This window comes from Cervus canadensis, chromosome 14, assembly GCF_019320065.1.
Source record: "Cervus canadensis isolate Bull #8, Minnesota chromosome 14, ASM1932006v1, whole genome shotgun sequence".
NCBI lineage: Eukaryota > Metazoa > Chordata > Mammalia > Artiodactyla > Cervidae > Cervus > Cervus canadensis.
In genome coordinates this window covers 13,173,745-13,199,725 of record NC_057399.1, presented here as the reverse complement: position 1 = coordinate 13,199,725, position 25,981 = coordinate 13,173,745, and the positions used below count along the sequence as shown (strand labels likewise).

Sequence of the window (25,981 nt, the reverse complement as noted above, 5' to 3'; positions counted from 1 at the left end):
ATAAGAACCCTCACTTACCTTTTTTAGGAACCTACTGAGAAAGGGTCCCTATAACCCAGGAACAGTATATGGGCCAGAAATATCATCACTAGTTTGAAAGGTCCAGGCTGAGATATCCAGCTCTGATGAGAAGAAGGGGTGAAAGCCAGTTCCTCCCACTCTGTCTTACTTCTGTGTTTTAGGCAAACTTTCTAAAGAACAACCAGTCCATGTAGAAGACAATTTGAAATCAGAACTGCAGTTGGGACTATTATGTTCCCCAAAGTGATTAAAAGTTTGGAAATGGAAGCATACAAAGTCAGAGAACTTTTTATACTTTTGGGACAATGTCCCCAAGATCCAATTATGCTGAAAGCGCTCCAGGAAAAGCTTCTTTTTCTCATTCCTTTGTTCCTACTGGAAGTTTCCACCCTGAGGCCACTGAAGGGATCAGGGGAAGCATTTCCATGTGCTGCTTGAATTTGTACAAACTTCAAAATGTTTTAACTTCTTGAAATCAGCAGCTAGGGAGATAAGAATTATTTAGGAATACTCTGTGTTCACAGCATTGTGGAATCAGCCTCTACAGACACACTGCTTATAAACCAAGTGCTCAAAGTCATGATTTGGACGCTTGAGGGAACTTCCACCCAGAGCCATGGGGAAACTTCAAGGAGGAGATATTTTCTGGCCAGGGACAGTAAGGGAGAATTTACACATGAAGAGACAGGCAAAGGATGGGGAAAGGGATTTACCATCTTGGGGATGGAGGTTGGCATGGGTCTTGGGCTTGAGTATTTCTTCCACAGCCTCAGTATGTCATATGTTTGAAAAACATCATGGGGCAGGAAGTATAGTGGAATCTGGGATGTGAGAGCAACCTTTAAGATGACCCCAGTAATTCTTCCCTACTGGATTTCACGGCCTTATACAACCCTCTCCCCTTTAGTAACTGCTTATAACCTAAAGAATGAGTCACACACAACTGAGCAACTGAACATCAACAGCAGAATGTGGTTACTTCTTCTTTTACAAATTAGCCCTTCAAAGGTAGGAAGACTATGAGTCATTACAAATGTGCTCAGTTACACTGAAGGTGTGAGCCTGAACTAAGCACAACCATCTACAATGACTCAACAAATAATAGGAATTAAATAGTAACTCAACAAATACGTAATAAAATCATGACCAAAAGCTATCCTGGCAAATCAGACTCTGCCGTCAGTTCAAGTAGCCCAGAGAATCTCAGGCCCTCAGATGACCCGCTTACAAGAGGAGCTTTTCACTGTTATTTAAGGGAAAGAAATAGTAACAAATACAAGAACAAGCACCCGATAGGATACACCTTCCCTCTACAGTGAAGCTGCTAGAAAGAGTACTAGACAAATTTGTGGCTTGCCAATAGCAGTCACTATAAAAAGTCTGTATATTTAGACAGACAGATAGTTGCTAATCCACTTCTTTTGGGTAAAATCTACTCACAGTGAAATGCATAAATCTTAAGTTCATTGATAACCTAATAAAATCAATCCATAGAATCAAAGAATGGAATGTAGTTGCCAGTGACCAGGAGGAGGGGCAAATGTGAGTTACTTAAATGGGTATACTTTATGTGAGTTACTTTAAATGGGTATAAAGTTCTAGTTAAGCAGATGATTAAACTCTAGAGATCCATGTACAGCATTGTACCTATAGTCAACAGTAGTGTAATACACACTTAAAATTTTGCTGAAAGAGTATATATCATGTTGTGCTCTTAACCATAATAAAACAAATCTTAAATATATCATCCAATGAGTTTTGATAGATGTTCACACCCATGTAACCAAATCTTATCATTACAGAATGCTTACAGCACAATCAAGAGTTTTCTCGTGCCCCTTACCAGTCAGTCCTCATTATTATTATTATTATTAGCAGTCTCCTAATATTTTTCACTTTTTTTAAGTGTTATCTTTTCAGAAACATCAAATAAATGGAATCATGTGCAAGTTTTTTTATTCAGAATAAGGTTCTTAAAATCTGTCATGTGTTTACATGGTTTTTTAGCTTGTCCCTTTCTATTACTGAGTAGTATTTCATTAAACGAACATCTTTGTTTATCCATCTCCTTCTTGAAGGACATCTGAACTGTTTCTAGTTTTGGCTGTTATGAATAAAGCCATTATTAACACTCTCACGCAAGTCCTTTTGTAGATGTATACTTCAACTTTTCTTGGTTAAATATCTGAGAATGAGATTCTGGATCATAGCAGATCATAGCACAGGTTTACGCTTAGTTTTCTAAGAAATGGATAGGTCTTTTGCCAAAGCATTTGTACTCTTTTACGTTCTTATCATAAAAGCATAGGATGTCTCATATCACATCCTTGCCAACATTTGGTGTTGTCAGTCTAAAATTTTAGCCATTCTGATGATGTGTAGTGGTATCTCGTTATTTTCATCTGCAGCTGCTAGTGCCTTAGCTTTCAAAAGGCCATTATGTCAACTGTGTTGGGCCAGCTACTTCTGGGTGGTGCATGATGTGGAAGGGTCAGGGGAACCCCTAACCGTGATTCCACAGCAGCATCTACTTTGGTAAATGAGCCCCTTGGTCTGATGAGATTTTATGCAGGATTCCATGCTGTTAAATCAAGCCTTCCACGAGCTTTCAGAGAGCGATATTTGCTAATACCCTACAGAGAGGAAAGATGACCTATACTCAGACAAGGTATTGATTTTAGTCAAGGTGAGTCTCTGTCCCTTGCAGAAGGAAAATGGTCTAATGCAATCAGCTCACCACCAGGTGGCTGATGAGTCTTTTCAAATGAAGGTTGGTCTCTTGCTGCCAGTTTGAATATTCAGCTGCTGAAGTGGCTACATCAGCCTCTGTGAATGCGAGGCCCTGATGGTTAGCCCATAGATAGCCTTCTGCTATCCTGGCTTCTCAGTTGTACCAATAACAGAGGTTGGATAACATCAACTCCCTGAATCATTTCATTGTTTGTTGAGCCTAGTGGGGAAGACGGAGGTGCTGAAGAATCTCCTGGAACATTGAGTGTTGAGGAAGTGAGAGATACCACACTCAGCTTCAAATAATGAAATACTGCTGTAAGACATTGCCGTGTTCTCTTCAAGGGACCATCCCACTAGAGAAAGGAATCACAGGTTCGGGGAAACTCACATCTGAGGGTCACCTGGGATATCCTGTCCTCCCCCTTCGTTGTGCAGATGAATATCTTTCAAGCACAGAGGACACACTCATGGTCACCCAGCTGTATATGGGAGGGCAAAGATTTGAACCTAGACCTCCTGTAATACAGCAACCCCTAGACATGGTCCAAATTTACGGGTGATAGAATCCACAGAGAGCAAATCCACTGTAGCAGGAATGGATAATTGACTGCAAGAAGCACTACATGTTGACTTCAGAATGATTATTTTGAAACTGATTTCTAAAAGACTTTTTGCAGGGCACAAGGCCTGGCACTCTGCACATGCGCAAGAAAGAGCGTATCTGTTTCACACAAGTTAGTAATCGTGCTAGATGTGACTTTTATTACCCTCCCCTCAAAGCAAGTAACAATCTAGATTAGTGAAAAATAGAATCTAGTATCAGGATGTAGGGGTGTCCTTTGGAGGCAAAAGTGCAGTAATGTGGCCAGATCTAGGGAAAAAAGGAAACCAAGAACTGAGAACACAGGAAGATGCCTTCATCTGTCTTTGCTCTTTGGCTGTTCTTTTATTTTTGCAGACTTGTTTTCTGTTTAACACTCTCTGCCAAAATAAACTTTATTCCCTATCTGGACTTAATATATACATTAACTGTATATTATACTATATAATATATATTGGTTTATTATGTACAGTTAGTTCCCCAAGACACATGTTCAAACATGATTTCCTTGTAGCTCCCATGTTTGCATGTTATAGATCCAGTGAGTCTTTGGGCATTAATGACAAACCCCAAAACCTGGCAGAAAGAACCTGCTTGTTCTAGATAGAGTTAGCATCAGACAGCACAGACCTGAGTCCCTCATCTCTGTGGATGAGGATGAGGGGTGACAGGAAAATGCCCAGAGAAATGAGATTGTTGGCTCATAAGCTAGAAATCTAGCCAAAAATGTGTTGCAATCATAAACTGAAATTGATCCAGTTAAGTGTGATTTTGAACTCTATCTGTGTCATGAAGCTCCCTCAAAAGAATTATTTAACATATTTCATTAATAATAAACACCGTTCATTTATTAATTGAGAGGTTATTCTTTGCTGGTCACTGTGCATTTTTAATATATATGATGCCCCATTTTAATTTAATCCCCACCACAAATCCTTGGTGTTGGTTTAATCATCACTGTTTCACACATTAGCAAACCAAGAGTCTATGATATTAAGTAATGTTTGTAATGTGCCTGAAGTTACATAGTCCGAGGCACTCGACTTGAGTTTGGCTCCACAGTCTATGCTTTTAACCACAAGGGTCATTACAGATAGATTTTTTTAGCAGGTGGTGTCCATGTCCCACCCAAATCTTAGATATGATCAAGTATGACCACGGAGGTTTGGATGGTCGCAAACATTAATTCCAGGGAAAGGAAAGGACTCAGAGTATCACTGACCCAATGGACATGAGTTTGAGCAAACTCCAGGAGATAGTGAAGGACAGGGAAGCCTGGTACACTGCGGTCCATGGGTCACAAAGAGTCAGACACGACAGAGCGACAGAACAACAACAACAATGATTAAATAGAGACTTTTATAAAGTTTGCCCTTGGCCTGCGATATCTAATTTCAGTTGGTGTTGAAACAACTCTTCTGCAAATCTGGATAGAAATAGATGTGCTCTATGTACTGAGGAGAAGAAGGAGTTTCCCAAAATTAGCTCTGGGATTTTATATTTCGGATCTAAAATTGGCTCTGAGAAACACTCTGAGCCCCTGCAGTGGAAAGGGGGTTAAATATTGTTATTTGGGGTGTTTTGGTTTTGGTAATTTTCCAAAATGGCAGATTGGTTTTTGGTTTAGACACCAATTAAGCAATGACTTTTCAGAAATGAAGTTCAAGGGGGAGGGACTTATGTATACCTATGGCTGATTCATATTGATGTATGGGCAGAAACAAACACAATATTATAAAGTAGTTATCCTCCAATTAAAAAGAAACAAATTTTGAAAGAAGTGACTTTTCCTCACTGCCATGCTCCCCGTTATACAGTGAGTAGAAAACAACATAATTACACATACAAATTGGAGCTAGTCTGCACATGAACAAAGAAAGAAGCAATTTTGTATAAAGCTTTAATTTTTATTGGTTGTTTTTTCAGAATGAAAATAAATTGTAATAGTCACTTATCCTTGCTTCTAGGTGATTTAGCATAGCCCCCTCTTCATTCTAAAGACTTGATGTTCCATTTTCAGTTAGTCAGAAAAGCCCTACCTATATGTGCATTTTGGGGGTCAGTCTTGTGGTGAGACTGATGTGGAGGATCATGGAGCTGGTCTATGCTTACCAAGTGGCCATTCCCTAGGGGATCCTCTGTATGCAGAGAACTGCAAGATACACTCACTGCTTTCTCCCACTGTCACTTAGGGAAGCATTTCTGATTCACGAGATTCTTCACAGTGACCTTCACATCCTTGTTTCTGAGGCTGTAAATGATGGGGTTGAGCATGGGGGTCAACACCCCGTAGAAGAGGGAGATGAGCTTGTCTGAAACATCTTGTTTGTCTGCCCCCAGGGGGTCCTTGGATTTGGGTTTCCCATACATGAAGAGGATGGTCCCGTAGAAGATGACCACCACAGTGAGGTGGGCAGAGCAGGTGGAGAAGGCCTTTTTCCTCCCCTCAACTGAGGGGATCCTCAGGACGGTGGTGAGGATGAAGATGTAGGAGACAAAGATGAACAGAACTGGGACCCCCAGGAAGATCACATTGGCCACCCCCATACTGACCACATTGATGGAGATGTCAGCACAGGCCAGCTTCAGGACAGCCAGGACCTCACAGGTGAAGTGGTTGATGACATTGTCCCCACAGAAGGGTAATTGTACTGCTAGAGAGATCTGTACCAAGGAGTTAGTTCCATCAGCCAGCCAGGAGCTGACAGCCATGGGCACGTAGACAGCCTTTCTCATGACCACGGGGTATCTCAGGGGGTTGCAGATGGCCACATAGCGATCAAACGCCATCATGCCCAGAAGCACACACTCTGTGGCTCCCATGGCAAAAGAGAGGAACATCTGTATGGCACAGGCTGAGAAAGAGATGGTTTTCCTGGGAGTGAGGAAGCCATCCAGGACCAGGGGGACTGAGGAGGTTGTGTAGCAGATGTCCAGGAAGGAGAGGTTCCCCAGGAAGAAGTACATGGGCGTGTGCAGGCGGGAGTCAGACACGGTCACCAGGATGAGGAGCCCGTTGCCCAGCAGGATCACCAGGTACATGAGCAGGATGAGCATAAAGAACATTTTCTCCAGCTTCGGCTGATCTGACAGCCCCAGCAAGACGAATCCTGGCCACAGTGGATTGGTTGGCCAGTTTCATTTTAAATTGTCTCTTCTACCCTCAGGAAAACTGAGGACAGGAAACACATGTTTATAGGGATCAATATGTCCTTCCAGAACTTATCAGTAAATTTAACCTTTCACATGCTAACTTATAGTATTTGCATTTAAGGGATGAAATTCACTGTTCACTAAAGTTACCTTAAAAGTCAGGATATATCAAATTTAGAGCAGGAAAAGCAGACCCTGGAAATCTATTCAAACCATGATATATGGTAGAATTTTAGCCTGATCAGTAATGCTAACTCACTTGAAGGAAAGGATGTGTAAGGATGGGTGAGGACTGTAAGAAAGGAACGCTGAGGGTGTGCTGCCTGATCCAGTCCTGCCTGTCCCCACATTGTCCCTGCAGGTCCTCGGGGGCTTCGGGCAATCACACGCTTAGTGATGCTGACAACTGCCATCACCTCACTCACTCTCCTGGCTCCAATTCTGTGCTTGGGTAATACTTTTCTGATGATAATTTGACTCCATATGGAGTCCTACACAGAATGTGGTGAGCAGAGACCAGGAGAATCAGGGTCTGCTTAGCATCAACATTAGTTACTTGGTGCCTGGTTCATACTTCATTTCTTGTGAGTTTAGTTGGCGACCTCCCTTTGTTGCAATGTAAATAAGGAGTTTCTGGTCAGAAGACCACTGCCAGTCCATATCCCCTCTCTCTACCCATGGCCTTTGCCCCCAGAACTGCAGTTCCCTCAGGCTTCACCAGCCCCTGAGGCTGGGGAGCAGGGACAGGATCCAAGGACAAGTGTCCATCATGCCTCCAAGTATGAGCATCAGTGACTTTTGGACCAAGCTCCTTGCTTTTGGAGCGGTTTTGTAAGTCGCAGCTCCTAGCTCAGGCCCTTCTATTCCTGAGCTAATTAAAGCCACTGCAGTGCTAGACCATGCTTTCTCCCCCACAGAAAAACAGACAATTCTACCCAGCTTTGCAGAGGAGTGGCTCAAAGGAGACATGCATGTAGGATGCACTTCAGTCACCATAGACCAGTAAGTAGGTCTAGTACATTAGAGAAAATCTCAAGCCTGGAGTTCTCACATTAAAGATGAAACTAGAGCTCAGTGAGGACGGGGCTAGGATGGAGCCTGGCTCCTCACTTTCTCCCTTCATCTCTCTGAATGTAGTTTTGCTCCATTCGTGCCAGAGCAGGTCTACTGAGGAGCAAAGGACTGATGACGAAGTCTTGGGCATCCTCACTTCCCCAGGACACTCATGTGAAATAGAGGTGTCGCACTTTTCTCCAAGACATCTGCCTCATAGCAGTGTGTCCCTGGGCTTCATTCACATCATCTGTGACTGTTACACTGGTGCTGGCTGGGAAACTGGGTGGGAGAAACCAGGCAGAGTCTCAAGCCACCCTCATGCAATTATTAGAGGAGATTAACTGTAGGTGTCAGGAACATTTGAGAAAAAGAGATTTGTTATTCAAGATATTAATACTGTTGACTAGAGAGTGTCAGACTAGGCAGGAATGTTGTAAAATAACTGGTCTTGCCTCTTTCGCCTCCACTGTGTAAATACTTTCTATGAGGCCCAATTTTTCCAATTGCTCCTTTGAATGCCTTGAGTTATGTGAGTACATGGCTCCCATTCCTTGATCAGAGACCCTCTATTGTTGGAAAGTTTTCCTTTAAACTGAACAGAAACTTCCTTTTTCTAATATCATCCCCACTCCTCCACCCTGCTCTGCCCCAAAGTGGGTCTAGACTTCCAGGCCATGGCTGCTCCCTTATCCTTAAAACCCTTCAGAGAGATGGAAGCTGTGACCAGGTCCCCACTCACGCCACCTATCCTCTGCTCCCCACCAATCTGAAGAAGGTTTGGCCACAGAGAGAAACAGGTCTGTGCCCCATGTAGGGATGAGGCCATGGTGGGGACAGGAGCTCACCTGGGCAGGAGGTCGTGGGCAGGGAAGGTGGCGGGGAGGTGATGGCTTGAACTGCCTGCCCTGACCATCCCCTGCTGGTGAGGCTGTGCCTGGAAGCACGCAGGAAGCTCTGTGTAGCTGTCTTGGAGCCGAGCAGTCCCTTCAGAGTTCACAGCAAGTGAATAAGAATTGGGGGTTGGCCGTAGCTGCAGGGGCTCTGATTGCTCCCTTCCCTGGCCTTGTCCACCCCCAGTGAGCTAGCAGGAGGGAGGACAGCTCGAGGAACTGCTTCCCGGAGGTCCTGGCGGTCATGATCTTTGCCCCTGGCCCTCTCTCCAGAGGTTCTGTCAAGGAGCCATGGCGCAATCTAGAGCTCTGGTTGTTTGGGGCCAGTTTTAATCCCAGAAGCAATTTAAAGTTTGGTAGAGGCCTCACAGGAGTGTAGGGCCCGTGTTCCATAAACCCAATTAGATAAGCTGCAGACAGCTCTGTAATCTTAACTCGCCAATGTTCCTTAGATTAGGAAGTTTCCACCCTTGCCTTGCTGACTTTCCTGGGGGGAGAGGAGAGAACTAAGGTCTGATTGTGCTTTGACCACTATGGTGTCTGTTAAAGGGGGCTCTGCCCTTGTCTCTGCAAGGCTAAAGGTGGGCATCCCTCTGCTCCAGAGGTGCTGGCCCTCCCTGCAGCCCCTCAGCATCATACTGAGCTGAGTGAGGATTACAGGCTAAAGCAGAGGACATGAGGGGCCTAGAGAACTCTGGGGTTGGTGAAAGAGCAACAGGGTCATGCCGTAGGTGGAAGCTGCTCCGGAGTCGCAGGCCTGGCAGGTGACTGGCTTCTGGATAGTTGGAGATCTCTGGTGGCTGGGAACATGGGATCTTTCAGGTAGTCTCAACTGGGGCCAGGCAGATGAGAGTCAGGAGGTATGGGACACGGCCAAGCCTGCTCAGTAGGCCTGAGGATGGGGTGTTTCCCTTAAAAGTGGGTGAGGGGGAAGGCTGGGAGGAGGTGAGGAGCTTTGGATTGAAGCCTAATCTCTATCAAAAGCAACTGATAAAGACTGGTCTTAGGGTGTGTGTGTATATAACTGATCACTTTGCTATATATCAGAAACTAACACAACCTTGAATATCAACTATACTTCAATTTAAAAAAGAATCTGAAAAGGGGGTGCCGAGTCACAGGCACTTGTGAGAACATGGGTCTCACAATCGCGTGAGAGCCATGTTCTTGGGGAATACCTGACCTTGGTTAGTGGTGAGCACAGTTCTGAAAATATAAAAACTGACTGCTGATTCATTTAACCGAAAGTCAAATGTAAGCATACTTGGGGAACAAGAGAAGAAATGTGCAGTATTAAAAAAAAAAAAAAAAAGATTTGTTTTAAAGAGAAGTAGGATAATTTGCTAATAAAAAGATCGTAAGTACTGATGCTTCATTGGTAAGAAGATGAACTTGCAGTCCGAGTTCTTTCTGTATCCTTGTCATCCCTGCAGGCATCATAGTCCCTGTTAGTACACGGGAAATGCAGAGGTCTCGTCATAGAGTGTGGGTTCAGCCCCCTCCATCCACGCTTCCATCATCTTCATCAGGCCTGAGAAGAAGGAGCCCTACAGCCCCTGCTTGGGGATCTCTAGCGCCCACAGCTACAGGCTGGCATGGTTAGGGTTATCTCTTAGGGAGAAGTGTCCCCGTCTTGGACCTCGCAAAGAAGTCTACCAGCCACACGCCCCACGTCTCTCTGAGCACAAGAGGTGAAGGTGGGCAAGGGAGAGTTGAAAGTTAATTGGGGAGCGAAGTCTGTGTGTCTTATTGAGCACGTGTGTGCTAATTAAATTTTAGGCACTAAAGCCCAATATATCTGTAACTATCAGGTCCATCTGAAGGCTGTCACAGGCCTAGGGACTCTTAGAGTTCTCACCCCACATCATGTCAAAATGTACCTACATCTCATTTTAAGTATGATCTTGTGGTAAATCTGAAATAAATTTTCTACTTCTGTTATTAAAACTATTTGACTTACAAGTGACGTATTTAATTTGTAATTGTATGACTTCCAAACAATAATCATGAAAGCTCAGGAGTTCCTATAGAAGTACCTAAGTACCAATTGTTTTAAAATACGCACGTGGATACAGAAATTTACCCATTACTGTGGTTGCCATATGTTCCCTTTTGTAGGCATGTAAGTATACAATTATTCAGAGATTTTTAAGGGTTTTTAATTTAATTTATTTTGTTTATAGTTAAGAGCCAACATATTTTCCAGACATCAAACATCATTGTCCTCGGATAAAAGCTCATAGACCTGACACCACACTCACATGCCCAGGGTATAACACAGCCCTGCCAGTTCTCTGAGTTGGAGTAAAAATACTCATACGGTAAACACAAATGAAGTTCCATTTATAGAACTGAAAAGTAAGAGAACTGAATTTTTTGTTGTTTTTAGGGGATACTTTTTTCTTTGAACAAAAGGAATTTGTTGAGTTACTTTCCCTGGGAGTCAGGCTGCAGGAAACAGTTGAGAAGGACGTGCTCTGAGAACCCCACACGAGGTTCACGCGTCAGTGCCGACACTGACCATTATTCTCCGTCTCGGGTTGGGTCTCCCAGGAAGTCGGCTCTGATGCGGAGATTTTCATGCAGGATGCTGACTAGGGAGTGCTGCTAAGATCAACACCTGTGGAGTAGGGGGTGGGGAAGGAAGCAGGGCTGAGCAGAGGAAGAACTCCGTCATGAGGAAGCTCTCAGGCTGGGATGGCTCTTTAGAGTCACCCCCATCAGAAGCAAGGAGGATCAGGACTCTGCATTGACACTGACCAATCAGTAGATGTGTGCTGCCTCCGGGAAGGGAATGTGACTTTGGGTGAGGTAACTCTCTTGGACCAAGGGCAGGCCAGCAGAGGGACTCACTGTCAACACTCTGAGAAGCTGAGGCTATGACAGCTTCAGCCCGACATAGGTGAGAGTCGGGTCTGAAGGAACACCGCACATCCACTGTATACTCTTTGTATATAGATATATATATATTTATTTGTTTATTTGGCCATGTCAGGCCTTAGTTGCAGCATGCGAGATCTTTGCTGCGTCATGTGGGATCTTTCAATGTGGTGTGAGAGCTGTCTAGTTGTGGTGAGAGGACTTAGTTGCTCTGCCACATGTGGGATTCTAGTTCCCAGATCAGGGATTGAATCAATGTCCCCTGCTCTGGCAGGTGGATTCTTAACCACTAGACCACTAGGATAGTCCCCCACTGTACACTCTTAACTATACTTCCCAATGTGTAACTATGCATATGAATTACCTGGGGGACCCTGTTAAAATGTAGATTCTAACTCAGTAGGTCTGGAATGGGCCCCAAGATTCTACATGCCCAATAAGCCCCCAGGTGTTGCTGATACTGCTGCTCCATGGACCACACTGTGGGTAGCATGACTCTAAACTGAGTTTGCCCCTCACCTGGCAATTCTTTGCATTGAGATTTTCAAGTGGCAGTCATCAGAGTGTGCAGATCATGTCATGGGACACATCCCACAATCACTGAGTGGAGTGTTTCTGAACCACGAGGTTCTTCACAGCAGCCTTCACATCCTTGTTCCTGAGGCTGTAGATGATGGGGTTGAGCATGGGGGTCAGAAGTCCATAGAAGAGGGAGATGAGTTTGTCTGCAAGTTCCTGTTTGTCTGCCCCCAGGGGGTCCTTGGATTTGGGCTTCCCATACATGAAAAGAATAGTCCCATAGAAGATGACCACCACAGTGAGGTGGGCAGAGCAGGTGGAGAAGGCCTTTTTCCTCCCCTCAGCTGAGGGGATCCTCAGGATTGTGGTGAGGATGAAGATGTAGGAGACAAAGATGAACAGAACTGGGACCCCCAGGAAGATCACATTGGCCACCCCCATACTGACCACATTGATGGAGATGTCAGCACAGGCCAGCTTCAGGACAGCCAGGATCTCACAGATGAAGTGGTTGATGACATTGTCCCCACAGAAGGGTAATTGTACTGCTAGAGAGATCTGTACCAAGGAGTTAGCTCCACCAGCCAGCCAGGAGGTGGCTGCCATGGACACATAGACAGCCCTGCTCATGACCACGGGGTACCTCAGGGGGTTGCAGATGGCCACGTAGCGATCAAACGCCATCATGCCCAGAAGCACACACTCTGTGGCTCCCATGCCAAAGGAGAGGAACATCTGTATGGCACAGGCTGAGAAGGGGATGGTTTTCCTGGGGGTCAGGAAGCCATCCAGGACCAGGGGGACTGAGGATGTTGTGTAGCAGATGTCCAGGAAGGAGAGGTTCCCCAGGAAGAAGTACATGGGCGTGTGCAGGCGGGAGTCAAGGATGGTCACCAGGATGAGGACCCCGTTGCCCAGCAGGATCACCAGGTACATGGACAGTATGAGCACAAAGAACATTTTCTCTAGTTTGGGGTGGGCAGAGAGGCCCAGCAAAACAAACTCCGTCACACTGGATTGGTTGGATGCTTCCATTTCAATTTATCTTTTTTATCTCTAGGAATACTGAAGACAGAAAATACATGTTTGATTTCCAATGGCTTGCTTAGGTCAATACAGGGGGATCATAATATGTATCTTGTCTCTAATTTTAAGCCTACACTGTGGGATTCAACTAAAAAACCACTAATCTGAAAGCCAGGTTGTGTATCAGTCAAAAGCATGAAGAACAGACTAAAAATCTCATGAAACTTAATAAAATGAAGGACATTTTTGTGTAGTCAACGATTCCTAAAGCAATGTCCTAGGTCTACATATGTTGTGTATATCCGGAACTTACCCACAAATCAGAGGCTTCTGAATAACTCTGTCTTTGCCATGTAGTTGGGGTCCTCGGGCTGTCCCAGCTCAGTGATTCTGGCCATTAAGGTCACATGGCCCAATCCTCCAGATATAGTTCCTCTTTACATACCAAGTTTGTATTGTAATTCAACTTCCCAGGTAGTCTTATAGGGAGAGATGTGCTGGCTTAAAAACATGAAGTTTCTCATCTCTTGAGCAGTTTTATTTCTTATACAGTATCTGTTTTACACTTCAATGTTTTGTGAGTTTAACAAGTATGAATTAGTTCATTTGATCTTAACCTTCTTTGAAAAATCTGATGAAATTGAATTTTTGGAGCCTGTAACATGGAGCATCCACCAGAGTCTCCAGAAATTTGATCTGCAGAGCAGGTCTTGTGCGTTGCCCCCGTAATCATACCATGCCTGCACCCTGGCTGCTCTCGAACTCGGCCCAGAGGAATAAAACCTTACCTGACAGTCAGAGCCCACTCAGAATTCGCACTCCCAGCCTACATTGAGTGGGACCTTGAGTCACAAGCTGTCTAGTGCCATTTAGATGTTTTGCAGACATTATCACATGTAACTCTACTCAGCCTCTCAGAACATCCAGAGTCACACTGTAGATCATCACAACTTCACTGCCAAAGAAATTAGAGCACATATATCACCACGCCCTGCTGCATGGTTCCCAAAACAACATGGAACTGGCTGTCTAATAGCTGCCTGAGTGCTGGTTACAAATATAGATTGCTAGGATACAGAATTAATATACAGAAGTCTGTTGCACATCTTTACACTACAAATGAAATAGAAAGAGAAAGTTTGAGAAATCCTGTTTAAAATCACATAAAAAAGAAACATAGGGATAAACTTTGCCAAGGAGGTGAGAGGCCTCTATGCCAAGAACTATAAAATATTGACAAAGGAGATTGAAGATGATTCAAAGAAATGGAAAGGTATCCCATGCTCTTGGATTGGAAGAATTAATATTGCTAAAATAGCCATCTTACCAAGGCATTCTACAGATTTAATGCAATCCCTATCAAATTACCCGTGGCAGAAGTAGAATAAATAACCCTTAAATTTATATAGAACCACAAAAGACCCAGAATTGCCAAAGCAATCATGAGGAGGAAGAACAAAGCTGGAGGCATAACCCTCCCAGACATCAGACAACACTGCACAGGTACAATAATCAAAACAACATGGTATTGGCAGAAAAACAGACATACAGATCAATGGAACAGAATAGAGAGCTCAGAGATAAACCCCCACTAGAGTCAATTAACCTTTGTCAATGGAGAAAAGATTATACGATGGAGAAAAGACAGTCACTGTAGCAGGTGGTGTTGGGAAAGCTGGACAGTCACATGTAAATCAATGAAATTAAAATACTCCTTCATACCATATATACAGTAAATTCCAAAATGGCTTAAAGACTTGAATATAAGACATGACATAAAACTCCTAGAACATAGGAAAAACAGTCTCTGACATAAATCATTGCAATATTTTCTTAGTTTAGTCTCCCAAGGCAAAAGAAACAAAAGTAAAAATAAATAAATGGGGCCTAATCAAACTTATAAGCTTTTGCACACAAAGGAAATCATAAACAAAATGAAAAGGAAAGAAAAGGAAAAGGCAACCTTAAAACTGGAAGAAAATATTTGCAAACAATGCAACCAACAAGGGCTTAATTTCCATAATATACAAATAGCTCATACAGCTCAATATATTTTTTAAAAATTGAATCAAAAATGAATAGAACCTAAATAGACATTTCTCCCAAAAAGACATACAGATGGCCAACAGGCACATGAAGAAGATGCTCAACATCACTGATTATTAGAGAAATGCACACCAAAACTACAATGAGGTAGCTCCTCAGACCTTTCAGATTGACCATGATCGAGTAGTCTACAAATAATACATGCTGGAGAGGGTTTAGAAAAGAGGGAACCCTCCTACACTGTTGATGGGAATATAAATTGGTACAGCCACTGTGGAGAATAGTATGGAGGTTCCTTAAAAAACTAAAAATAGAGTTATTAAATGATCCAGCAATCCCACTCCTGGGCATAAATATGAAAAAGATGAAAACTCTAATTCAAAAAGATGCATGCACCCCAATGTCCATAGCAGCACTATTCACAATAGCCAAGACATGGGAACAACCCAAATGTTCAAGCGTTAAATGGACAAAGAAGATGTGATGTGTGTGCATGTGTGTGTGTATACATATTTGAAATTTCAACATATTATATATGAAATTCCTACACACACACACACACACACACACACACACAATGGAATGTTACTTAGCCATAAGAAAGAAAGAATGAGTATTGCCATTTAGAGCAACATGGATGGGCCTAGAGATTATCATACTAAGTGAAGTATGTTAGGGAAAGAAAAATATTATATGATATCACTTAGATGTGAAATCTACAAATAATACAAAAGAACTTATTTACAAAATGGAAAAAGACTCACAGGCATAGAAAACAAATTTATGGTTACCAAAGAGGAAAAGCAGGGAAGGGATAAATTAGGAATATGGCATTAACAGATACATACTACTATATATAAAATATATAAAAAGATTTACTGTATAGCACAGGGAACTATATTCAATATTTTATAATAACCTATAATGGAAAAGAATCTGAAAAACATTATATACATATATATTCATATCCATATATATATGTGGATATATATATCTGAATCACTTTGCTGTACACCTAAAACTAACACAATATTGTAAATCAACTATAGTTCAGTTGGAAAAAAAAGGAAAAAAGAATAGAGGGAGAAATTGCAAACCAAAAAAAATTGAAAATACAGTGAAAGAAAGGACATATTGCTGGGTCCTGCCTTTACAGATGGTCTTAGAGATCAGTGTTTGTTTTTTTGTTTTAAATAAATGCTGCTCGTGTACTTCTGATGTCCATCAGTCTCAGGAATCACTGACCTCTTGATTTAAAGGTGGAGAAACTGAGGACAAGAAAGAGATTTGTGGATTGCACTTGGACCTGAAGAAGAGGTGTTTTTTTTCTACTTGGTGATGATACAGTGTCCAAAAGAGGTTATCTCAGGATACCAGGAATTAAGGGATGCAGAATCCTTTTTAGAGAAAGTCTCCTTTACTATTGGGGGGAGGGAGGGTGTGTGCCAGATTAGAAGCTTGGCAGAATATTCAGATATTAAATCAATCCAGTCCCCTCCTCTAACCCACCTGTTACAGGGGCCCTGTCTTCAGGAGGTGATTTCTCGGCCTCTGCTTGAGCATTCTGAACAATGATGGCAGCACTCATGGCCTACGATGTTGTTGTCGGGAATCCTGAGCTATTCGTTGTTCAGGGACTTGACGTGTGCCCTTTTCTCCCTTCCTCCCCTGGTCCTAAGCCAGCCTCCTGGGTACATGCAAAACTGACCCACTCCCTTGCCAGAGTAACAGCCCTCAGAGCTTTTGGAGACAGTTGTCTTGTCCCCCTAGCCCAGTCCTTCTCCCTGCCCCCTCTCCACTCAGCCCTCTTTGCCTGAGACTTCTTTCCTTCCTCCCAGCTGGTGAAGTGTGCATGCTCAGTCATGTCTGACTCTTTTCCATCCCCGCCTCTGTCCATGGGATTTTCTAGGCAAGAATACGGCAGCAGGGTGTCATTTCCTTCTCCAGGGGATTTTCCTGACCCAGGATTGAACCTGAGTCTCCTACATTGGCAGGTGAGGTTCCTTACCTGCCAATGCAGGGACGCCCCAGCTGGTGAAGAACCAGCCCTGAAGGTCATCCAGCACTTACCCAGTGTGGGACCCCTTGAAGGCTGGGTCTGTGGCTGGCAGGGAGGCAGACCATGGAGTGGGCAGGATGCCAATTTACTGGGAGCCAGGAGAAGTGACTGTGTCTGCTGTCACCTGCCCATCTGGGTGCTACCAAGCCATAACCAAGGAGGCCACACAGGCCATAGCCTTCCAAGCTGCTCTGGCAACAGCTGGGCATGTGCTCTTAACAGGGACACATACCCTTTAAATGTGGTCTAACATCCTGGTGTCTCCAAGTGACCCTGGGTGTAGAAGGCTCCAAAGTTCAGCCACAGCTCCTCACAGTGCCCTTGCCTGCCTCTGAGCTCTATGAGGCAAGGAGATGAGGGCTGACTCTCAAGGCTGAGGCTCACCCAGGTACCTCCAGCCTGGAGGAAACGGCACCACAGTGCCAGTAGGCAAGCCGTGCCCAACCCTGGGCCCAGTACCCTCTTCTCTTGTGCTCCACCCTGCTCTCCAGAGGGTCCCATGATGACTCAGGAGTTTAGAGCTGGGTTGCTTCGGGGCCAGGCCCTGTCCCAGAAGCAATTTAAAGTTTGATGAGAGACTCAGAATTTAGACTTTGCCTCATAGACCCAATTAGGCAATGTTGTGAAGTCTACCCAAAGCTCCTGTCTTACTACAAGGAAATTTCAGCTTAGAATGCTCTCTGGCCAGGTAGTCGGAGTTCTCCCAGGCTTTGATCACAACTGTTGGTTCAAGAATTGGACCAACAATTGGTCCAACAATTGGCTTTGTCATTGACCTCCAGAATTGCCTAGAAGGGAAAAAGCTGGGCCTCCGTGCTTTGAATATTCCTGGGGATTTTGGACAGATTCCTGGCCACCTAGGCATCTCCTCCCCTCCACTGGGCGAGGCAGAGTGCACATGTGCAGGCTCTCTTTATTTCTCTCTCTCTCTCTCCCCTACCAGCCTGCCCTCCACTCTGAACAATCTCTACACTACAAACATATCATGTGTAACAGGCCTTGAGCCAGGTACCAGAAGGTAGGGGTGGGTGGGGGGACATGATGGCCAAAAGTGGGTCTTTGCCTTCAGAGAATGTCCAGCAGAGTGGGACTACCCAGAGACTGAGACATGTCTGAGAATGTCACAAAGCTGTCCGGGGGCTAGGCCCGGGAGGGGCAGGCAGAATCAGCCCAGGATGACAGCAACAGGGATGGAGGAGACAGTGGCCCTGGGAGATATTTAGAAGGAAGAAATTCTAGAATTTAGAGATAGATCAGGGGTGGGACAGGCAGGAGAGAGAAAAATGAACAATGGTTAAAATCCCAGATCTTGAGACTTGGAGGACGTTAGAAGGAGAGACTTTCTGGGCTGGTGGGGGTAGCATAGCTACATGGTTGTCTCTGACATTTTCATGTACAGTTTCTCTAGTCCTTTGTGCCCAGTTCCAGGCTAGTTACTAGAAACAGAGATATGACTAAGAGATAGTTTCCGTGATTGAGACCGTGTACGGCCGGTTGATTTGTTGTATTTGAGATAATGGTGAGATATTACTATTAGTAAGGGTTGCCATTAACTTACAGATGTTTTCTAAATCTTATCTAGTTCTCCCCAAAGCCCATGAGGCAGGTACGAGGGATACTTGGATGTGAACAGCTGGAAGGACCCTCCTTTCCTGGGCTGTAGTAACTTGTATTCAGAATGTCTAGCATCTTTAACCTCTGCCCTCTAAGCGCCAGGAGCCTCTCCCCCCTGCACACTTGGATTTCCTCAAGGGTTAGGGGATGTTGTGGGGTTCACGGGGTGGGGGGGCAGAGGCGCCACTGGGCCCCATGGTTAAACAGGCACTGGCCTGTCAGTCAGGGTCTAAGTGGCCCCTGCTCATCCCTGCATGGCAGAGTTCTCTGTCCCCCAACTCCTGGGAGTCACTGCCCAGAGTCTGCGGAGGTGGAGACTCAGCCATTCTGGTGCAGAGCCTGGAAACAACGTAAGGAACCCCCTCAGAAGGAGAACACGAGGCTTCCTAGGACAGAGCGGTGAATCAGACAAGTACTGTTCAGATGACCCAGTGTTCAGACATGAGAGATTACACACTCGCTTCTCCACTGAGTTCTTGCTGCACGAGTGGGCTCCCTCCACGAAGGGCCAGAGCTTTGGCCCCTCCCGCTACCACCCCTTCCCTTCTCTTCAGGAAAGTTCTGTCTCTCTGACCTTTAGAGCACCTGGTTCCAGCCCTGGGGTCATCTCAAAATGGTAGTGCTGCTTCTCCACCTTCATAGAGAACTGTGCTGTTACTCCTGACTCCTGACAGAATCTCCAAATGTCTTGAGTAGGGATCTGGTTACAGGCCTTGTGAATTTCATGGGGGTGTCATGTCCACATTTGTCCTCAGAATGCCACAATAAACAGAGATGTCTCCCCAGGGGATGCTGGGCTTGCTGGAGTTCAGACTACTCCTGCAGTCCACTTCTCTTTGGCAAACTCATTTACACACATACGCACAAACACACTTGCAGAAAAGAGATTTCTGACACACAGCACTCCCTCTTGTCCAATTAAAACCCAACATCCCCTTGGCTGGTCTGTCCAAGCCTTCCCTAGACAATGAGGAGTAATGAGGAGAAGCATTTTCAGCAATACCTTAAATCTCAATGCCCCAAGACCCCCACATGCTGAGTTAGTAAGGAGTTTAGCCCCAGACTACTCAGTGTGATGGCAGAGGCCAGCAACAGCACCGCCTGGGAACTTGTTGATAATGCAGATTCCTGGGCTTTTCCATGGGCCTGCTTAATCAGTCTCTGGGGATGGGTCCCAGCAACCTGCTTGTGCACCCACAAGTATGTGTGTGTGTGTGTACTTGTGTGTTTCCAATCTGTGTTTTAACAGGTCCCCTAGGCGATTCTGATGCACGCTACTGCCCGAGAGCCCTGGTCTATCTAGACTTCTAGGATTGGGGTCCCAGTTATCCGTTTAAGGTCTCCCAGAGGAAGGAGGGTGTTTCTATGCATGGTCAGAGCAGCTTCCTGTAGCTCCTTTGCTCCGGAGTCACTGCTCTTCCAGTCCTTGCTTGCCCCTCACTTGTGAATCTCGACCCTCGACTGTCTACACCCCTGCTGACCTCCTCTGGTCACTGGTCTCCATGGCCTTACTCTCTCTCCTACCAACAGGGAGTTCTTTTCTATCCTCAGAAATCCACTTCCTCGGAAAGTTCTCATAACAGAGCAGATGGGTCCCTAGTGGCCCAGAGGTCAAGGAAACTGTAGCTAGTATGACTGGCACTTCAGGGGTCCGCCAACAATCTCCCATGGCAATACAGCTAGACTTGTACCCGCAGACAGCAGGGCAGTGCCCACAACTCCAGGGTTCCAGCCGCTCTCCCTAAGTGATGGACAAGTTGATGAGTCTCGAGCTCAGACGTTCCCCCCATATCTTTCTGGAAGTTCCTCAAACATTCTATACTCCAAAATGAATTCATCTTCTCTTCGCAAACCATCAACTTGATCAATATTCTCTACCTTGGTGATGTCACCATCATCCACCCATCATCTGAGCTAGAAACATTGATTCTATCCTCTTTCCTGTCTGTTACATCCAACCAAAATCTAATACTGTATTTTGTATCTACCAAACATTTCTTGAATCTCCTCATCTTCACCCCCTAATCACTCCCCAGTCAGTATTCTTATCTTTGTTTGCCTGAAGTGTTTCTCTGTCTCTTTAGACCTTGATTGTCCTCCCGCCTGCCCTCAGTGTTCCCTCTACTTTGTGACTGGAAGGACCAGCCTAAGATGCAGATTTCATCGTGTCAGACCCTTACTTAAAATCCCTAACTGCCTCCTCATCTGCTACAGGAGAAAGTCCTAGCTCCTCAGGATGTCCCAAAAGATCAGCATGGGTCCAGCCCTGCCTCCCTCCCCATCCAGCCCCTTTGTGCTCTAGAAACACTGCCCTGATGGTCACTCCTTACTCCAGGGGCTCCGTCTTGTTTCTGAGCTTTGATTTATGCAGCCCTTTCTGGCTGGAACGATTCCCCACTCCCCTTCGTCTGGCAGACGGACATGCCTCCACTCCAGTGGTATGCTGATGAGTGTTTAACAACCACATCCCCAAGTCAGAAAAAGCCCTGATCTGGAACATTTGCTGATTTCTGTGGTGTAAACGCTCCTAGGAGGGCCCATTTCAAGCTACCAACAAAGTCACTGCATGGGAGTTGGGAGGAGATGTACACAGTTGGGAGCCAGTGCCAGCACACCGCGGACCTCGGGTTACCTCCTCCCGGAGGTCTGGCCCTCGCCTCCCTCTGGGCTATCACATAAGCGTGGGCATTCTCCCTGGTCTGTGCCTCCTTCCTTGTGTGGTAGCTCTCTTTTCACTTTCCTGTCTCTAGACCCTGGTTCTTGGCACATTTCTGCCTTCTGTGTAACAGTACACACTCAATAATCATTTGCTGGATAGAGAAAGATAACCATTTTCTGTATCCATCCCTGGGATTCCCATAAGGTCTGGGAGCACATGAGCACATGATAGGATGCTGAAAGGGCAATGACTGAGATGGATGCCAGGGGAGGATTCAGGAAGATCACGGTGGGATACTTCAAGGACCCTAATGCCACAAGTTGAAAATTAGGAAGAGACTGTGTCTTTCACTCAGACCCCTATAAACCACCGCATAAGCACAGACTTGCGGAGAAGGGAATGGCAACCCACTCCAGTATTCTTGCCTGGAGATTCCCATGAGTCATGTGGTCATTGACCAGCAGGCTGTTGGGTTCTGTTAATGGGATTATGATATTAAGAGAGAGGGAGAGAAGGAGGGAGGGAGAAAGGAAGCAGGCAGTAAACTTCCTCTGATGTCTTCAACATAATTGGATCTTGGGGATGTTATCCCAGAAGGATACAAAGTTTCTAAATGTGTCAACTCACTTTCCAAACTTTAAATGACTTCAGGGACAAAATGGTCCCAAGGAACAGACTGGAATTTAAATTATCTTCTAAGGGTGATGGCCAGTCCTTTGGAAATTGTACCCTGAGACACAGGGCAGACGACTGGCTGGACCCTTCACCTGTCACACATTCTGAACCCTCACCCTGATACTTCCCACCTGGTATTGCTCTTTCTGATATGTGGCCTCTTCCCAGCCCTTAGGAAGCAGACCCTTCTTGCTCACAGGTCTCTGATAAAGGTAAGCGCAGGATTTGATGACACCAAATGTCTCATCAGTGCAGCGGCATTTCTGTTCTCAGACTTGACTGTAATGGAATAGGGTTGAGAAGGCGAGGTAGGAAGCCCTTCATGGATAAGGTGTTATTCTCACACAGGCAAATAAACCCATCAAACTGCAAGAGTCTCTAAGGTCATCCGGCCTCACCCCACTTTGTGCAGAAAGGAAAGGGTTGCCTGGAACCCCACAGCTCATAATCTTTTTCTCACACAGTTGTCCCTTCTTGATTAAAACTGGGAGGCTTTTTCTTCTTTTGTAGTTAAGAATCCAACATCCAGCAATAATAATGAGCCACGAATCTGGATCTAGTGATGATGACATGGAGGGAATATTTTCTTCACAGAATCCAGGTTTGGGGAAAAGTCTGGAGGGCTGGCTGACATAGAGTGAAAACCCAGCCTGGTACTGATTTACTGTCTCAGCACAGATATCCAGGTGGCACTGTGTTCTGGGCAGGTGAGCCATGCTCAAGGTGGGGGCCATTCTCAGTACTGACCAGCCTGTGTAGTCAGTTTCTGGATGGTACATCTGCTCATGAGAAATACGACTGTTTTAAGGCCCCGGGAGAAAAAGAGAGATGGACTCTTGTTTATCTTCATGCCGAAGCCAAGCTATTTCTGGACCTTTGGAGGGCTGTCTGTGGAAGAGGGATTAATGTTGCAAAGAAGCAGATTTCGGCTCAGTATCAAAGGGGAACTACTTCAAAGCGAAATGAGTCTCGCCAGAAAGCACAGCGCCCCACATCATTCAGGGAGCCAAAGGCAGGCCAGAGGGCCACGAGGAACACAGCAAGGGGCTTTGCACATTGGAAAGGGCACAGATTGTGAAATACGTCCCAAGGCCTGGTGTCAATACCGTGAGAGGCACCGTTCTGGTCGAGGATGACATAATTACTTGTGTGTGTGACTATTGTGCGTGACTGTTTGCTCTGTTAGGTTTTGAGCCCCTTGAGGCTGTAGGCTGTGCCCTTCTTTGCTGTGATCCCAGCACCTAACACAGTGCCCGCCACAGCACAGATGCTCAGTAAATACATCAGCCTGAACTGAATTACTGTGGTGCGGGCTTGGTCACAGCTACAGTGCTGAGCACCACCAGAGAAGTGTCTCAGAGCTCCCCAGGCAGGAGGGTTCCCTGCAGAGTCGAGGCAGGGGCTGGATGACTGAGAACACTTGAAGAGGTGGAGATCTGGGAATTCATGAATGTTTTAGATACAGAGCAAATAGAGGCAAATGCCCAACATCCTCAGTGTTACCTAGCTTTTTTTTTTTTTTTTACTGGTCCAGAATAAATCCCAGTTTGGGGAGCTCTTAGAAGTCTGAGGGGAGATTCAAGCTTTCCAAAAAGAAGGGCTGACAGAGGAGGACTTGGAACGGTGGAAACAGTCTCAGAGAGAAGCCGGTGCCTCTGGTGAGGCAGATGGAGAACGAAGAAAAGAAGGGACAGTCCATCAGAAGGCCAAGCTCCTTCAGCTTGGCCACAGTGCACGAAAGGGTCCGTTGCGCCCCGGATGTCCCAAAGGATCAACAAGAGGTGAAGGCCTTGGCACTGTGTCTGGGTTAATTCTCTCAGTAGGCGACGCCAGGGCAGAGCAGCTGTGGTCCCTCACCTTCCACTAAGAAAGGAGGCTTGGTTTTCTGCTTTTTCCTGTCAGTTTTCAGCTATGTTGTCTTGTCTCCTGTGTGACTTACTCTTTTTCAATGTGTGCCAGGCATTGTATTTGCAGAATTATTTGTGGACCTGATTTAGAGGTACTGATGATGTTGCCTTCCTTCAAGGTATATTTGTGTTTGCTTCTGTTAGGTATTTGGGAGCATCAAAAATTGGGGACCACCTCAGTCCAATTTCAGAGCTCGAGAAAATTTGAAGCTGAGCTGCAGCACCTGTAAACACATGTTTCTTTCTGATTAACTCTTATTCCTATGGTGTTGCCCTTTGGTTTCTTTCCAAAGGGAGGAGGCTTAGTTAGGGGCCCTTCGCAGTGGGCCTTGCACTTCAGACCTGTTTCTACCTCCAGGAGGCTATGAGAAACACTTCTTGGTCTCTCAGAGGCCACCTCCAGAAGGTGCAGATGCCCCAGCTGACACATAGCCTCAAAAGCCAGATTTACTTCTCTGAATTCCTTTCTTCCCCATGAATCCTGACACTGTGATTCCTTGTCATCTTATCTGTCTTGCCAAGTGCTGTACACAAAAGTTTTAAGTCATTTGCCCAATTTTTAAAATTTTTCATCTGCAGATGAGTTAGTCCAAATTAACTCTTCATTCTTACTGAGAACAGAAGTAAAATACTGATCTCTATCATAATTTTTCTAGAGCCCCTTAGACATGACCAGATTCTCAGAGCTCAACAGGGCAGAGATTTTTGCCCTTATGCCCAGGCACTTTTGGAGTCAGAGAGTGCTGAGGTTGACGGCAGAGAGTTCCTGCAGGTGACGGAGCAGAGGCACTATGGACAGGTCCAACAAGACCTCCCCCGTGGTGGGGTTCATCCTCCTGGGCCTCTCGGCCCACCCAAAGCTGGAGAAAACACTCTTTGTGCTCATCCTGCTCGTGTACCTGGTGATCCTGCTGGGCAACGGGGTCCTCATCCTGGTGAGCATCCTTGACTCCCGCCTACACACGCCCATGTACTTCTTCCTGGGGAACCTCTCCTTCCTGGACATCTGCTACACAACATCCTCAGTGCCCCTCATCCTTGACAGCTTCCTGACCCCCAGGAAAACCATCTCTTTCTCAGCCTGTTTTGGGCAGATGTTCCTCTCCTTTGCCATGGGAGCTACGGAGTGTGTGCTTCTGGGCATGATGGCGTTTGATCGCTACGTGGCCATCTGCAACCCCCTGAGGTACCCTGTAGTCATGAACAAGGTTGCCTGTGGGCCCATGGCTGTTGGCTCCTGGGCAGCTGGTATCACCAACTCTGTAGTTCAGACATCCCAGGCTGTGAGGCTGCCCTTCTGTGGGGACAACGTCATACACCACTTCACCTGTGAGATCCTGGCTGTCCTGAAGCTGGCCTGTGCTGACATCTCCATCAATGTGATCAGCATGGTTGTGGCCAATGTGATTTTCCTGGGCATCCCAGTTCTGTTCATCTTTTTCTCCTATGTGTTCATCATTGCTACCATCCTGAGGATCCCCTCAGGAGAGGGGAAGAAAAAGGCCTTCTCCACCTGCTCTGCCCACCTCACAGTGGTGTTCCTCTTCTACGGGACCATCCTCTTCATGTATGGGAAGCCCAAATCCAAGGACCCCCTGGGGGCAGACAAACAGGACTTTGCAGACAAGCTCACCTCCCTCTTCTATGGGGTGGTGACCCCCATGCTCAACCCCATCATCTACAGCCTCAGGAACAAGGACGTGAAGGCTGCTGTGGGGAACCTGGTGAGTCAGAAACACCTAACTGAGTGACCATCACAGATTCCCAGGCTGCCAGAGTGCAAGACCCCCAAATTCCTCATTGTCTTCATGGGGAAATGGTAACCCAGGGATGTCCTTAGGTTGTCAGTGGAAAGAGCCTTTTCATTTCTGGTGCTGCTGGTTACCTTCTTGGCTTCACCCAGAACCATACGGTATCACATCACAGCTGTATTTTGCTGCCTAAGTCTGAAATCCTCTGATACCAGAATTTGGTAAATATCCATTAAAAAGTTATAAATATAGTCAAAAGAGACAAACGGAAATTTTAGTGGTACTGAGACTTGCAAGTATTTTGTTTTTTCCTGTGTAGAACTGTTAACCAAAAGTGAGGTCTGGCTGCTTGCCACTCACAAGCCAATAAAGAGGCAAGTTGGGTAGAAAG

The 25,981-nt window shown here is 45.6% G+C and overlaps 2 protein-coding genes and 1 pseudogene across 2 annotated transcripts; 1 reads left to right on the top strand and 2 right to left on the bottom strand.

The window, feature by feature from the left end:
• Window positions 1-5,539: 5,539 nt before the first annotated feature.
• LOC122453098 lies at window positions 5,540-6,497 on the bottom strand (annotated as a pseudogene).
• A 5,434-nt stretch (window positions 6,498-11,931) lies between these two features.
• LOC122453104 (olfactory receptor 13C7-like) lies at window positions 11,932-12,888 on the bottom strand. The gene has a single exon (XM_043486960.1). The coding sequence runs from the start codon at window positions 12,886-12,888 to the stop codon at window positions 11,932-11,934; it is 957 nt and encodes a 318-aa protein (XP_043342895.1).
• Window positions 12,889-24,630: 11,742 nt separating this feature from the next.
• Window positions 24,631-25,590, top strand: LOC122453097 (olfactory receptor 13C7-like). Its single transcript, XM_043486950.1, has one exon. The coding sequence runs from the start codon at window positions 24,631-24,633 to the stop codon at window positions 25,588-25,590; it is 960 nt and encodes a 319-aa protein (XP_043342885.1).
• The last annotated feature ends 391 nt before the right edge of the window (window positions 25,591-25,981 follow it).

What these genes read in the sequence shown, in the direction of transcription:
- LOC122453104 (XM_043486960.1), bottom strand. Translation starts at nt 12,888, where the DNA reads ATGGAAGCATCCAACCAATCCAGTGTGACGGAGTTTGTTTTGCTGGGC.
- LOC122453097 (XM_043486950.1), top strand. Translation starts at nt 24,631, where the DNA reads ATGGACAGGTCCAACAAGACCTCCCCCGTGGTGGGGTTCATCCTCCTG.